Source organism: Olea europaea, unplaced genomic scaffold, assembly GCF_002742605.1.
Source record: "Olea europaea var. sylvestris unplaced genomic scaffold, O_europaea_v1 scaffold2818, whole genome shotgun sequence".
NCBI lineage: Eukaryota > Viridiplantae > Streptophyta > Magnoliopsida > Lamiales > Oleaceae > Olea > Olea europaea.
This window is the reverse complement of record NW_019246679.1, coordinates 8611-24315: the sequence shown is the minus strand read 5'-3', so window position 1 is coordinate 24315 and position 15705 is coordinate 8611. Positions and strand designations below refer to the sequence as shown.

Genomic DNA, 15705 nt, shown 5'->3' with positions numbered 1-15705 from the left:
TTTTTTTGTAATTATAGTAATTTTTTATTAATATTTAATTTAAAAAATTAAATATATCTAAATAATTATTTAAAAATGTAAAAGTTAATATTTTCTTTTACCTATAAGTAGATTTTACAATTATAAGTTTTTGTTATTACTTTTGAATAACTTTAAGTGATTTTTTTTTACCTTAAGTAACTTTTTACATTCTATATAGTGCAATCTTTTTATTAATATTTAATTTAAAATTTTTTTTTTTTTTTTTTGTAATTATAGTAATTTTTTATTAATATTTAATTTAAAAAATTAAATATATCTAAATAATTATTTAAAAATGTAAAAGTTAATATTTTCTTTTACCTATAAGTAGATTTTACAATTATAAGTTTTTGTTATTACTTTTGAATAACTTTAAGTGATTTTTTTTTACCTTAAGTAACTTTTTACATTCTATATAGTGCAATCTTTTTATTAATATTTAATTTAAAAAATTAAATATATCTAAATATTTATACTTAAAAAATTTGAAGTTAATATTTTTTACTTTTAAATAACTTGAAGTGATTTTTTCAGTTATAAGTAACATTTTACATTTTGGAAATAAAGAATAATTTTCATGTAAAAAAATATTATCATTAATAAAATAAACAGTAAACCTCACATTCTCTATTTTAAGATATGGAAAGATTTTTTTAAAATTAAATGTTTATTAATAAAAAAATTGCTATAAGTAAAATTAAAAAAAAAATTTATCACCACTCCGTGCAAAATGACTCTCATTTTGAAAAGTCAAAAGGAGAAAACTCTCCTTTTGGAATCAGAGATTATCTCTGTTCATGGAGAGATTTTTTATTTTAATTTAATTTTTCCAATTTTAATTAAATAAATAATATTTATACATTATTTATTTAATTTTTGTAACTTTTTTTTCTTTGTTTTATTTGGTTTAATAAAATAATCTTTATACATTCCTTATGATATAAAGACATTCGTTAAATTTGAATTAAATAATATTTATTTTTTAAATCTTTTTAATTTAATTAAAAAAGTTTATAATAATTTTTTTCTATTTTTATTTGCAATTTTTTTAAATAATCTTTATATTTAATTTCGTTTCTTTATTATATAATATATTGTATTGCCTTTAATCAAGTGAAGTAGTATGAAAATGGAGAAACAGTGTAGTAGAGATGACATCACAATGAAACGGTGTGTGAAAATGGTGAAATGACGTGTGAAAATAATGATACACGTGATTAAATAGAATAACTTATTGTTGCAAAATTAATTTCGTGCGAAAACTTTTGTGACAAAAATAAATAGTAAACCGCACATTCTTAGAAGATAAGGAGCGACCAATGAAAAATTTGAGTAAAATCTACGACAAAAAGAAAATTTTGAAATCGTGCTACGTTTCTCCCTTCATTTAATTCTAAATCTATCTCAAATAAAGGATTAATTTAAATATGGCTCCACGTGGACTGATGCACGTTAAACGGATGCAAACCTATTTATAATCCAGTCTTTATTCTTCATTTCTGTTCCGCTATTCTCTCTCTCCTCTCCTTTCGCTCTCTAAAATTCTCACTCACAAACCCTACACCCTAATTTTCTAGATTACATTCAACTAATCTCAGATCCTTCAAACAAATTTTCTGTGTTTTTCTGAAACGTTAATTTTCCAGAGATGGCGAGTTCCGTCACCAGCAGTGTTTATGCCAACGTCATCGAGGACGTCATGAACAAGTGCCGCGATGAGTTCATCGATAACGGTGGTCCTGGAGAGAGTGTTCTCAATGAGCTCCAAGCAGTAATAATTTCTTTTACTTTGATTTAGTTCTTAATTATTTTTTGGTCTGGCTAAAAGAACTTGTTGCTTCTTTATTGTTTTGATATTTATTTATTTATTTTTTTTTTTTGGGAAAGTACTAAATATTGAGGGCCCGTTTGGTAGGGATTTTGAGAATTGATTTTTTGATCGTTAGAAGAAAAGTGGAGTCCACATATGAGAGAAGACGTAAAAAATTACGGCTTGAATAGTAAAATAACTATTGGGGCAAAAAATCCCTATCAAACGGGGCCTGAATATTGTTTGTGAATCGAATTTTTTGATTAATTTGATTTGTGGGTTTGTATATGATTAATGTTTGGGTTTTGTAAGTATTGGATCGGTTGAGGTGGAATTTAAGCTTGATGGTGAGTTTGTTGGTGAATTTTATAGTTATGGGAGTTGAAGATGATGCAAGCGGGGGCAATTGTGGGCCCCATAGACCGGTCTGCGTCACAAAAGGCCGCACCTGGGGGTCCCATTCCTCCGAATCCCGTGCATGACCTCAATGTTCCCTATGAAGGCACCGAGGAGTACGAAACTCCCACTGCTGATTTACTTTTTCCTCCGGTGAGTAGTCCATTTTTTCATTTTGTGAAGCAGTAATGTGGAAATCCAAGTTAAAGATAAAAATTCCCTATTATATATATAATTAACAAACGAAATTTCTTGTTTGGTGCTCATAGACACCATTACAGACGCCATTGCCAGGGACAGCCCAAACTCCATTGCCTGGCTCTGCCCAGACTCCTCTCACTGGAATGTCCGACAGCAGCTCATTGTATAACATTCATTCTGGTGCTACCCCAATAACACCAGATGAGTATTCATCTTTGAATGACAATGGTGGGGTTCACAACATGAAAGCTGGATCTTCGAGACCTAGCCCCTATATGGTAACATCTTTTGCATTATCTTTTCTTCCTTTTTTCTTTTAGGGATGGATAAAAATTTTCTTTAGAATTTTGAGTTGAGAAATTTTGTTTCTGAGATATTTTTGTTCACCCATTCTTTAAATATCATAGAAACCTGGTGGTTCTAATAGTTAATTTTGCATGATGTCGTAAACCTCTTTTTGAAATTAGATGAAGAATTTAGTATGTAAATTTTTATTTTTTTTTAATGTTGGGTAGAAGTTAAATTTCATCTTTTACTCATACAGCAGGCACCTTCACCATGGTTGAATCAAAGGCCTCCTCTTGATGTGAATGTTGGTAAGTAAACACACAAAAGCGGGTTACAGAGTTTTAATGATTCTTTTTTCCTTCTAAACTTTAATTGTTATATGCAGCTTATGTTGAAGGCCGGGAAGAGGGTGAGAGGAGAGCACCTCATCTTCCTTCGACGCAGGTGACTATTAATCGTGGTTGAGGTTGACATTGATTGAGTTACTAGTATTTCATACAAAGATGACTGTAGTGCATTTGTTGTGCTAATATAGGCTCTTTCATTTGCACGAGATTGATTATTTATTATTTATTTTATTTTTATTTCTTTCCATTACATACTTTTTGCTTTTTCAAGAAACTAATAAACTCACTTGTAACAAACGTTTACATATGAGGAAAGGAGTTGGAACCTAGGTGTAGAATATGCGAAGGCAATTTAGCTAAATGGTGTTGGATCTCTATCTGATCATCTCCTAGCTTGGATCTAACTGTGTGAGTTTGTTAAGCTAATGCAAAATCTGCAATCATTTCTTGTGAAGAAGAACAGAAACAACAGAATATGATATGTGGCGATTTGGTTCATAGTATTAAAATGATGAATGATTGCCTGAATGCTCAGCAAAAGTTAATATGGAATTTGTCCCATTACAGGATAGAGTTTTTGTAGTATGGAATCTGTCCCATTACAGGATTAAATTTTTGTTGCACCATACTAGTTATTGATATTATAGTCCAATTGTTGTGATTCAAGCAAACTTGTAAACAGGTTACTTGTTAAAGAGCTGTTGTTCCGCATGTTGGCAAGTATCCCTTTGCAATAAGATTAGCTATCTAGTGGCTTTCGAAGCATAAAGGAAATTGAGGTGTTCATTGCTGTTGCTTTGCAGTTATCAATCTTCCTGTATTATGGAGAACATTTAATTTGGTCTGGTGAGAAATTGAGATGGCTGACCAATAAGGAAGAAAGACAAAGGCATGAGAAAATGAGATGCATGCGGGAGAGATTGAGAAAGCCCTACCTGACTATCTCTTGTTCAAATGCTGCTTTTGCTTTCAATGCTCATGTTGAAAGCTTGAGCTTTTATTGTGGCATTTCCTAAATTGACCTCCTCCCTTAATGATGGAGGCAACAAAATTTCTTTCCTCTTCTTAGCTGGTGATAAAACTTTGTCAAATTCTTTTATCATTTCTACTTTCTTAATCAGGATTCTACCAGTTCTGATTTTTCTCTCAGTGCCTTCTCTACAGTTATTCAAGCCTTTTTTACTCTTACTGATTCCACGGAAATCCAGATTTACAACGTGAATTTCCTTAATGAAGAATGGACAAATATAACCTAAACTGCTCTTCAAAAATTAGATGTAGAAATACTCCTTGATATATGTAATCTTCATTACAGTTTTTTGGCATTTGTTATAAGAAAATAATCAAGTTTGTTTTCTTGTTTTCTACGGAAACCACTGTCCATGGTGCCAATGACCAATGTGGACTTAATAGCATAGGAGATTGAAGAGGCTTCTGATAAGAAACTTCTGAATGAAATGAAGAATTCTATTAATCAGCAAAATGCAAGATTACAAGAATTGAAACCGTCTTACTTTACTTCTCAAATTGCCTATCTCCTACCTTTAGCCCCCTATTTACAGAGCCGGACTTGAGGTGAGGTCCAAGAGGCCACCGCCTCAGGCCCAGCTGTTTAGGGGCCCAAAAAAATCTATGTTATTTATTTTTTATTTTTTGAAACTATATTTTAGCCCAAATTCAATCCTCAATTAAAAAAGGTAGCGAGGCAGAGAAATTGTGTCATCGCTTCAAATAACAGCTTGCGTATTAAGGTTTTTATCATCTGGGTTTGCACTTAAAGCCTCACAGAAAAATAAGAATCGTGAAAACGCAGCACAGTATTGTCCCTCAATCTTCCGTTTCCATCTTCTCTCTCTCTCTCTCTCTCTCTCTCTCTGTGTGTGTATGTATTTGTAATAGAAAAATTAAGTTTGATATTTTATTTAGTTAACTTGATAATTTAGACCGATTCTTTTCATTTTGTTGGGCTTGTTGATTCTTTGATTGGTGAAGAACTCAGAAGAATTCTTGCCTCCTGGTTGTATTAAACTAACGAAAAAAGATTTCATATTTGTCTATGATTTTATTGGAAGTTGATTTTTTTTATTATTAATTTTTAAGGTAAATTGTAGCACTGGATTATAGATTTGGATTTTGGAATGAATATAATGTTTATAATTGATGTTTTATTAGTGGGTAATGGGTTTTGCTTTGTCAGTGAGTTCTTCCATTTTCAATTTTTAGCTACAACCACATAATTTAGTTTAGAACTAGTGATTAAACAAGTTATACAGGACTGTCAATGAAAACATTTCTGTGTATATATTATTTGTGGACAATGTTTTGAGAAAAATTTCATATCTTCTAATCTTTCTTTCTTAAACTAATTTGAGTCCCTATTTATACTCATATTTCAGTTATTGTTTGCTGTTTATCAATATATAATGGCTCCTAAATATTCGTCTAGAGCTGGAAAAAAATAAATAAATAAAAATGTAGAGACGCTAATTCAAAGCCAAGTTGGAGATATGGATAAGTATTAATAGCAAGAAAAGAAAAGAGAAGGATGGAACATCGGAAAATTTGATGATTGAGGAGCAACAGGATCAAAGTGATAATGATAATGTGGATGAACAGAAAAAGAACAAGAAAATTATTGAATCTGCCAATATGGATGAGTCAAAACAGAATGATGAATATAATGAAGATTTAAATCAAGAGAATTGCTTTTATTTGAATTTTGATGATCCTGGTAATTGGAAGAACGTTCACATTGATCAAAATATAAGGGACCTTTTAGTTGAAATGGGTCCAACTCAACTATACAAAATTGATTGATATTTTTTTCTCGAAAACCGCAAGATGAGTTGTATTTAAGTAATCGTTTTAGGCACTTTCACATTGTTATTTTATTATAATATACATATTTTAAATATTTCATTTTATTTGTTTTATTTAAGTTAACAAATTTAGTTCCTTAAATCTATTATAAATGAAAAAATTAATTGCTTGTTATGATTTATAAGCTCAAAATCTGAAGTTCGTCTCAGGCCCAGCAAAACACAGGTTCGGCCTTGCCTATTCATAACCCGTTTCTAACAAACTTATTCCCCTTTCCACATGCTCCTAAACAGAACTTAGTTAACCTTCTTTCCAGATGATTCTCCCCCCTTCTTGAGTCTTTTAGAATAGGTGAAGTGGACGGGAGGTCTAACAGCTTCAAAGTTTATTCTCTGTCCAAAGTGAAGAGCCCGCACAATCCTGCGTCATTGTGTAGCTTCATCTCTAAATATCTATTTTAGGTGCAAGTTTAATTAGTTTGGTGATATTGGATTGTTCTAATGCCTAGTGAAATCAAATATTCAATTTAGTTTTCTCATTGACAATGAACATCAGCATTTGTGGTGCCAATAATTTTACATGGAGTTAAAGTTCAGGACTTTATCCCTCTGCATAAACTGAAGAGCTCTCTCAATTCTGTGTTACTGAGTAACTTCATCTCTAAATAGATATTTTATGTGCAAATTGTAATTTTCTCGATGGCAATGAGTCTGCTCTGCTTCATTTTCTAGTCAAATTTAAGAAACTAATAAAGAGCATCTAAGACAACATGTAGACAATTTATTTTGTAACTTACGTTTAATAGAGCTCGAACTTTGTGTTATTGAGTAACTTCACCTCTAAATATCTATTTTATCTGTGCATGTAACTTTTTCAATGGCGGTGACTTCATCTTGCTTCATTTTACGGCCATAATTTTAAAGAAATTAATAATATGTGCATCAAAAGTGTCGTGCAATCCTTAGACAGTTTATTATGTTATTATTGTTTAAAAAGGCTCAATGAATTGGCACATCTTGTCAACACAAACCAATCAAAAAATTCAATAGATTATAACAGTACAAAATTATACTCATGATAACCATAAACCATATTGAATTAACAAAATTAAAAATCAAACTTGCACCCAAACATAAAATAGACCAATAAAGTAGCAAAAAATAAGTTCTTAAATTACTAATAATAACATAACAAAATTGTTATATACTAATAGGAGTAGAAACATCGTAGAAGTCTTCGTTATCATCACTACCAATAGGATTTTTAATTGAATCATTAAAATATTAGATTCTGCTTTCGTTGTCGTAATCATTATCAATTTCTTCTCATTCTTTGACATCGTTCTTCACTTGCAATGATGCCTTCTCCTTCCCCTTTCCCTTCTGAATTCAACAAAAAACTTGTTAAAAGTTCTAGGTAATCAAATCAGAGCCTAAAAAGTTGAGGTGAGTTATAAAAAGTCCAGAAAAGGCAAGGTAAATGGGCGCATGTCTTAACAGCTCAAGGACTTGGTCTTTAGGCATATGCCACAAGGCTTTTAATGAAAGCTGTGAGACTCACCCCAGGGCTGGATTGGGGTGCTCAAATTAAAAATACACTCAGATATTTCTAAAACATCTCTCTCTCTCTCTCTCTCTCTCAATTATTTGAGAGCACTCTGCACGGCATGGTTTGTACCTTGGTTCCAGACACATTGTCAATCTTGCCAGTTATGTATAGGCAGTGGAGGAGAAGACAAGAGGCAGGCGTTATATTTTAAGGCCTTTCAATCTCTTTCATGTCCAGTACATATTTTGCTTCAAACCTAGATCACTTATTATTCCTGGATTTATATGACTGGAAGATGATGGAGTACAAACTTTATATCTATTAATCACGGCAGGTTCTTGAAATAGAGAGAACGGGTGGGTTAGCCACATACCATCTAATGGTAATTTAATAGTTGGAATATGCTACTAACTTTCTTCTAAAAAACCAAAAAACAAAAACAGGCAAGCATATTCTAGTTATTAAATTATTATTAATTGTGACATATTGAGCATGTCTATTTTTTATTCCTTTTTTAATTGAAAATGTGATCTGTTCAATAACGAATATCCAAATTAATTAGAAGAGATCGAAACCAACAGTTCCTTTAAGCCAATATGTTATGTTATGATTATTAAACTGGTGCCCAATTACCTTCAGCATCATCAAAGCTCAAGTTCATTACGATTTTGGGAACTAGAAAGACAGAAAATGAACCATTGCTTAGATCAAAGTAGAGGAAGTAAAAAGAATAAGAGAAGTTAGATGCGTCATTGATTAACGTCTAATATGGTGAATATGGTAGCACAATATCAATGATGTGAGTATGCAACCATTGAAAAAGAAAACTTGGTGAATATTTATTGGTAGATCAAGTAACTATGATTGAAATGAAATTTTACTGTGGACGTGGCTAAATTTGTTAGGGTTGTTGGAAGATTTGTTTGAAAGTGTTTGTGATGGAATTGCATTCACCAGCGTACAGTTTCTTAAAATTGGGAAGAGGGCTGCTGTTCTTTATAAATCTTCTTTGTTCCCTTTTTACGATATTTAAGGTTAAAGATTAATTCTGCCATTCAAGGGAAATCATCTTCAGCTTAAATTTTTGCATAATGAATTTTCTTCTATTGTTATTCTTTTAATTACACTATTCTGGGCATCGCAGGATTTCTTCACAATGCCTTCTGGAAAGCGAAAGCGGGAAGACTTTCCTTCACAGCAGAACACTGGTGGATACATCCCACAGCAAGATGGAGCTGGAGATATGATATCAGATGATGTTATGGTAGACCTTTTTCTTTCTGATTCCTTGTTCATCAATTTTGAAGATCCCTGATGTTCCATATGGCTATAATATTATTACTGGCCTTTCAAAAGCTATGTAGCACGGACGCTCTAACTAGGGTAGCGTGTCCGTATCTGACACGTGTCGATACCGACATTCTTCGGACACTCTACAATAATCATCTTCTTTCTTACTATAGCTATTATGTACTTTATTGTATATTTTTAACTCAAAATTATTAGTAAAGAACAAATAAGTACTCTTATTTAAAAGATTTCAATAAGAAAAATCAATAATAAGTATAAAACTAAATTTATACTATATAAATGAAGAATTTTAAGGAATTTAATCAACATGTCAACAATGTGTCATGTCGGTACTTTTTTGAAAAATCACGAGTCGACGTATTCGACATGTAGCGTGTCGGACACACGTGTCCGTATTGGTGCATCGTAGTTCAGAAGAGTGCATCTTTCCTTAGGGGACATATGGGTAATAACCTACAACGACTTTCCTACATGCTTGCTAATTCAAGATAATATCTAGATCTCTCATCTTTCCATATTTAGCACTTTATTCTTTTGTGGTATAATTGAAGCTTAATAAAATGCATTTTCTCAATATTTTGGCAAATTAATTACATGGTACCTACATCCTAATTCAGGATAATTTCTAGATCTCTCTCATTTCCCTGTAGATTTGATCATAAAAAAATACTAATTGTTAAATATTATCATAATGCTATTCAACAGAGCATCCAGTTAACTGTTTATCATTGAAGCTTAACAAAACACACCTCAATCTTTTGGCAGATTGATGACATCTGCTTTGTATCTTGTCCTGAGGTGGCCTTTCAAGTTGCCATTTTCTTTTTGCTTTAATATTTGCTTTTGTTAGTGGTTTCTGGTTTTTTTTCAGATTTTTTGAGAAAGCTAGATACTGTATTTTGTGAATTTTTACTTTTTGAAGATGGTCAACCAGAAATTATTCATGATGTCTGGCCTTGGAAATGACTGAAACTTTTGGTTAAACGTTTCCCTTGTAGTGTCTTGTTTTAAATGATACGAACTCCTGAATTTACCTCCACCTTTGCAGCTCAGAAAGTATATTTTTTCAATTTATTTGACTTCCTGTTTGAGCTTTCTGAAAATAAATAGCAGTCTTCCCTCTGAAAGGAAGGATGCTCCTATTGATTTCTCAGTCTTTACTTTGTGACAAATTGCTCTTTACTTGATTGTCATCGTTCTTGAGAAACAGCCAAACTATTGGACATTGATTAAATATATTGGTTTCTTAACACCTAGAGTTCTTAGTATTGTAGTTCAATCCATCAGAAACTGCCCTATCATGTGGGAACATAAAAAGCTTGGTTTTAAAGAGAATGGATGCAGTACCCCAAAAGTCAGTTCTGTGGCTCATAGGTCTAGAAGACTAGAACTCAATCTTGGGAACAAAAACATAGAATCTTGATGGAAACTTGTCAGTTGCTATTTGAAGTGCATAGCATCTCTCTCCTCGGAAACATGAAAGGCTGAAAATATAAAAAATCGGAACAAATAAAGAATGAGCGAAAAAAAGGAGAAAAAGAAAATATGAACTTACGTTGATCACATTATTTTAGGGGTTATTGTCTCTTTACATGATTTATGCTAAACATCCTTGGAACATTTGCATAGGAGGAGAAAAGGGTGAAACAATGATATGATGTCAGATGTACCTCTTAGATGGGTTTACATGTTTTAACCTTCTATGATCTAATTTTTATTTTTATTTTTATTTTTTAAATGTTCTGCATGATTTGACAGGTAGATCAAGGGAACAGCAGTCAGCATGTTTTGGTAAATGCTACCCAACAGATGGTTGTTCAAAGGGAAGGACTGTCTTCTACGATTCCTCAGTTGGATGGTCCCATGCCTGACCCCTACGATGACATGCTTTCTACACCTAATGTTAGTTTGCTTCTTTGTATTTGAAATGTATGTTTTTGTGCATCTCAAATGTGGATAGCATGGAGGGGTGTAATGTTATTTTCACTAGGTGAATATTTTATATTTTTGTGATCATGGTCTATATGCTGGCATGTGCCTTTCATTTGACTGCATTTTTCTTCTGACACACGTTTTCTCCTAGTTCTAAGACTAACCACTCAGTTTTTATGATGTGTATCTATTATGTTTCTGTTGCTAAGGGCCTATGTGTTGGTTTACAGATGAATATGTCATTATTGAAGATAAAAATATATATAATGAAGGCTAAGTGCCTTTGGCTAGTGATTGACAGGTTTACATGAAGAGTATTTTTTGAAAGAACTTTTTACATTCCATAAAATGTTTGTTGAATGCTGCATTTTGTCGAAAAGGAATGCAAAAAACAATTTCATGAAGCAAATATCTGTTGTCTCGTAAGTATAAATATGATATGAACAACCCTTAAATATTACTTAAGTTTATTGAATTGTTCTTCGAAAAAATGAAGCACGTTTTAATTATAAAAGGGTTTCAATTGACCAAGAAAGTTCAATGTTATTAGATTGGATGCCAAATTCCATCTCCTTAATGGAACTGTAACATTTGCGACTATTCATTATCAATTTTTCTACTGTTTGAATGGGTGAAATTATTGATTTTTTGGCCTCTTCTACATTAACTTTTAGAAAATTCAACATCTAGCTACATGGCATGATTTTAATTTGAAGATAAAGATCCAACTGTAGTTCTTCCTTTTGGTTTGTTTTGATCTTCCATTTTCTTGATCCGTATTTAATCCAAAGAGATGTAATTTGGATTAGAGTTCATCTTTAATTCACGCATACATAATATTGGAACGAACTTCTTGTGTCTCACGAAACCATTGCACCACTCTGGCTTAGCAGGATTAACGGCATGCTTGAATATGCTTAAAATGTTTACTTAGAAATAAGTAAATTTTATAATAATTAATTCTATTTATTGGTTGAAGTTGGATAAGCAAGTTTTTTTAACATTTAAATAACTATTTTTTTTACTTGAACTCAAGAAAAGAAATCCTATCCAAACATGTTTGGAATTAAACTGTACTTGAAGTAACTTTTATTTACTTTTAAGCTTCGCCAAACTTGCTCCTGCCCTCCTTGCTATTTAAGTTTAATTGTCCTTTTATCTTTAAAAGTTGACACTATCAGTTGGAAACCTACTTGGAGGACTTGGAAATTTCAGACATGTATTCCTTCAAATTTATTTATCTTTGATTTTTATCACATGGAACTGGTATTGGTCAAGGATATCTTTGCTCTAGAAATGGCACATTACCTGGAATTTTAGTATTTACATAAGTGGTTTCTCCAGCTTTCGGTTGTATTTTCTGAGATGCCTGACAATGCCTTGCCTTTTAAAGCCATTTCCCTTTTTAATGTCACAGATTACAGTTCATTCTATCATCTAAATGTGGAGTGGATAAGATGAATCTCTTTTTACTAATTAGCTTCCAAAACTTTGAATTTTGTTCAAGTTAAATTAAATGCTGTGGAAACAATTTGAGAGTTTTGATTGTCACTCGATCAACTAAATAATTAAAAACCGTGTGTTTGGTGGTTAAAAAGCGGTAAATGGTTTATTGTTATTGTAATGGCTGATAACAATATTATTCAGCGTGCTTCATTTCAATTGACCAGTGCATATCCTGTTCATGATCTCTCATATGCAAGCTACCATTTCATCTTAAATATTTCCTTTTTCACGAGAACTGATACAAAATTTATTTTGTTTCATTTATGTTACTGTAATGTGTTTCTTTTTTAACATGACAAGTCTCAGTGAAAGTTCTTTGACTTACCTGGCTTCTTTATTGTGACCTGAAGATATACAATTTTCAAGGTGTTGCCAATGAAGATTACAATATAGTGAACACACCTGCACCACATGGTATGATTCTTCATCTATCTTGCACCATGTGATATGTCAAAGTATTCATGCTCTTATTTATCCAATTTGTTAGTCAATCATCTAGAGGGGGCCGATGAATAGGAGATTAAGCAAATTCTTAAGTTCCTAATTTTTGGACTTCTGAAATCCCCTTCATATTTCAGTGTAATTGCAGCAAAATAAAAATTTTCAAATGCTAAGTGCAATGAATTTTATGCTTTATGAAGATCAGTATGTGTTCAGAACAGTATTAAATGTAATATATGAATCAGAACAGATATAGATGTGCACATTGCATTATCAATGTGTAGGTTAATGTACCTATGTCCATTGCTAAAAAGCTTCCCTTTGGGTTTCAATAATACAACTATTCGAAGTAGACAACAACAGTGATCTTTATTCCTTTGGAGTGTCTGTTCAGTTACACCTTTAACCCTTTCCTTTTCTTTGGATGGTCAGTCAAATTACTCCCTAATCTTTTGATTAAAGGGTTAGAATTACCTACAAAAACAAACCTTTTCTTTCGGTTGGAAGGATCAGTCCAACTTTAGCAGCAAAACAACTAATTATTTACAGGATTACACTTAGACAACCAACTAGAAAGAAACTGTGTGGTAGTTTAGCTCATTAAGAGGCCTCTTCGATAAGGTATATAGTAATTTAAGATCAGCAGGAAATCTTAGCAATCAAATTTATACATGATCATTTGTTCGGCAGAGAATATGATGGCTTGAGCTCAATGCTTCATATCATGATTTGTACAAGTTCGTTCACATAAGTAATTTCTAGACGAAATATAATGAGAGATATGCAAGAGATGTAATGAGATATAGTGTCTAAGTGTTACTTTTTGAAGAATGTGACAATGGAGTGTAAGTGATTTGACTTGTGGATGCAAAGTGCAAGTACCAATAGCTCTCAGAGATTCTTCTAAACTTTGAAATTAAAAGCTTATTTGTGTGAGAAAAATATAGTTATTCTGCAGACCAATGATTAACAGCTTAACAATGGCTAACTGAAGATGCATGTAAGTCAAGTAAGAAGGCTTGACAAGATTGTCTTTTGATTATTTTCGGCAAATATGATGGTGGATAGAGGAGATGGGGCTGAGTTTAGTTGCCTATGTATTATAAAACTCAGATTGACAGTCCATTTCCCCATTTACTTTGGTAACTTCACTATGTTCAATACTTAAGATCCTTTATCCAGTTCAGATGGCTGCTTTATGGTTTGATGTCTGGGCGAGATTGTTTGAAACTCTTATCAGTTAGAGAGACTTGTCTCTTCCATATCACCAACTCAGCACTCTTAGACTCTCTTAAATACAAGACTTGTTTGGAATTGTCTAAACCTGAGAGGTCGAATCACGTTAAGCCTAATAGTTGTTCTGTAATCTGCATGTTTTTTAGAGATGCAAGCACCGACTCCTGCTCCTGCTCCCCAGTCTGACATTGCAGATGATGACGAAGACGAACCTTTGAATGAAGATGACGACGACGACGATTTGGATGACGTGGACCAAGGGGTGGATCTGAACACAGCACATTTGGTTCTGGCACAATTTGACAAGGTAATGACTCGAGAGTTCACATTTTATTTTCCAGGGTCCTTCGATGTGTTCTCATTCTTTTAGATATATTATTTCTACAGTGATGGATGTATCTGATGGATGCTTGTTTCATAGGTGACACGTACCAAGAGCAGGTGGAAATGCAATCTGAAGGATGGCATTATGCACATAAATAACAAAGACATTCTGTTCAACAAGGTGTTTCTGTCATAACAATAATTTTCATTTCTTATTCTGCTATTGTTTACATATTGCTAGTGCATCCTCTGGAAATTTATAATCATAATTTTAGGCGCTCTGTTTCTTCCACAGGCAACAGGAGAGTTTGAGTTCTGATCTACTTACCGGATGGCTGTTTAGTTCAGAGAAAAACCAGAGATTTCTCTATCTTTTATTTTGTTGTCTTTGGTCTCTCTTATTAAGTGAAAACTCGATAGGATTAGAATCGAGTCTCGTGATGCTTTTTAGAAGGTTTCATGCTTAGCTATATGCACATGAAGACAGTTTTTGTTCTGGTAGTCCTTTTAAGTACCTTGAATCTTGCCTTATGTTGAACTCCAGACAGTTTTTGCTCTGATAGTCCTTTTCAATGCCGTGAATATTGCCTTATGTTGAACTCCATTAATGGCACACTATCCATGACATTAATTACTCATACTAAATTCTCTTTTAAGTATATCAGATTCGAATTTCCTTGCATTTGATATTGTAAATTCTTATCTGACCATGCATCTCTTTCCCCTCGAATTTCCTTGCATTTGATATTGTAAATTCTTATCTGACCATGCATCTCTTTCCCCTCCATTTTCTGCCCTGTACTGCTCACCAGAAGGGTGAGCCAGTCAGGTGGGGGTTGGTTTCTGTGTCTATAATGAATTTTGGAATTGCAAGTAGGTTCATATTCATGAGATTAGATTGTGCATTTTTCATGTCGTTTACTATTCTGGTCATAGATGTACTTGCACACTCAAATTACGGAGAGATTTTGTTTTGCAGTTTAACTTTTATGGTTGATTGTTAGAGAATCTATTTCACAACAGGCAGGCTTGGGAGGTGTAAACCTGCCTGGACCTGCCAGGCACAGCACAGGGCTTGGCCCAGGCCTGTGACTGCACAGGCCTTCTACTTTTTAATTTTTCACACGTTCTGGCCCGGTCGGTCCCGATTTAATGCAACCTGCAATCTTCCTGACCCAAATTGAGCTACACCAAAAGCAAGGGAGTCGTCAGGATGAGTTTCTTTACACCTCTAGCTCTAGCTGGTCTCACATTTGGAACCTTGTGATGTTTGAAGTCTGAACATTATGTCAAGTATTTGGTTTTTCATAGCCTGCTATTTTGTTCTTTCAATATTTGGTTTTTCAGGGTTACAAGAATGATTATTAATGCACTTTGCTGGGGAGTTTTGGACGAAGTTGATGCTCGTACTCCTTACAAAAATAACTGTTTAGGCAAATCTAATAATAAGGAAAGAATCATGGATAGAATGGAGTTGCTTGTTTGTAACTCCAGAACACGAGATTTTCTCCAGGTGTTGGAGCG

The 15705-nt window shown here is 33.0% G+C and overlaps 1 protein-coding gene across 3 annotated transcripts; it reads left to right on the top strand.

The window, feature by feature from the left end:
- Nucleotides 1–1510: 1510 nt before the first annotated feature.
- LOC111384032 (transcription initiation factor IIA large subunit-like) lies at nucleotides 1511–14863 on the top strand. 3 transcript variants are annotated; one of them, XM_023008243.1, is made up of 11 exons: nucleotides 1512–1792; nucleotides 2204–2380; nucleotides 2497–2706; nucleotides 2976–3024; nucleotides 3102–3160; nucleotides 8576–8695; nucleotides 10501–10644; nucleotides 12531–12594; nucleotides 14004–14164; nucleotides 14279–14362; nucleotides 14477–14863. In XM_023008243.1, the coding sequence occupies exons 1-11, from the start codon at nucleotides 1670–1672 to the stop codon at nucleotides 14498–14500; spliced, it is 1215 nt and encodes a 404-aa protein (XP_022864011.1). In that variant the 5' UTR covers nucleotides 1512–1669; the 3' UTR covers nucleotides 14501–14863. The 3 variants fall into 3 exon arrangements, with proteins under 3 accessions (XP_022864012.1, XP_022864011.1, XP_022864010.1); XM_023008242.1 differs by having other exon boundaries at nucleotides 2973–3024; XM_023008244.1 differs by lacking the exons at nucleotides 12531–12594; nucleotides 14004–14164; nucleotides 14279–14362; nucleotides 14477–14863 and adding an exon at nucleotides 11843–12516 and having other exon boundaries at nucleotides 1511–1792; nucleotides 2973–3024.
- The last annotated feature ends 842 nt before the right edge of the window (nucleotides 14864–15705 follow it).

What these genes read in the sequence shown, in the direction of transcription:
- LOC111384032 (XM_023008242.1), top strand. Translation starts at nt 1,670, where the DNA reads ATGGCGAGTTCCGTCACCAGCAGTGTTTATGCCAACGTCATCGAGGAC. An exon ending in TGATATCAGATGATGTTATG is followed by an intron (nt 8,696 to 10,500) that starts GTAGACCTTTTT and finishes ATGATTTGACAG; the next exon opens with GTAGATCAAGGGAACAGCAG. An exon ending in AAGACATTCTGTTCAACAAG is followed by an intron (nt 14,363 to 14,476) that starts GTGTTTCTGTCA and finishes TTTCTTCCACAG; the next exon opens with GCAACAGGAGAGTTTGAGTT.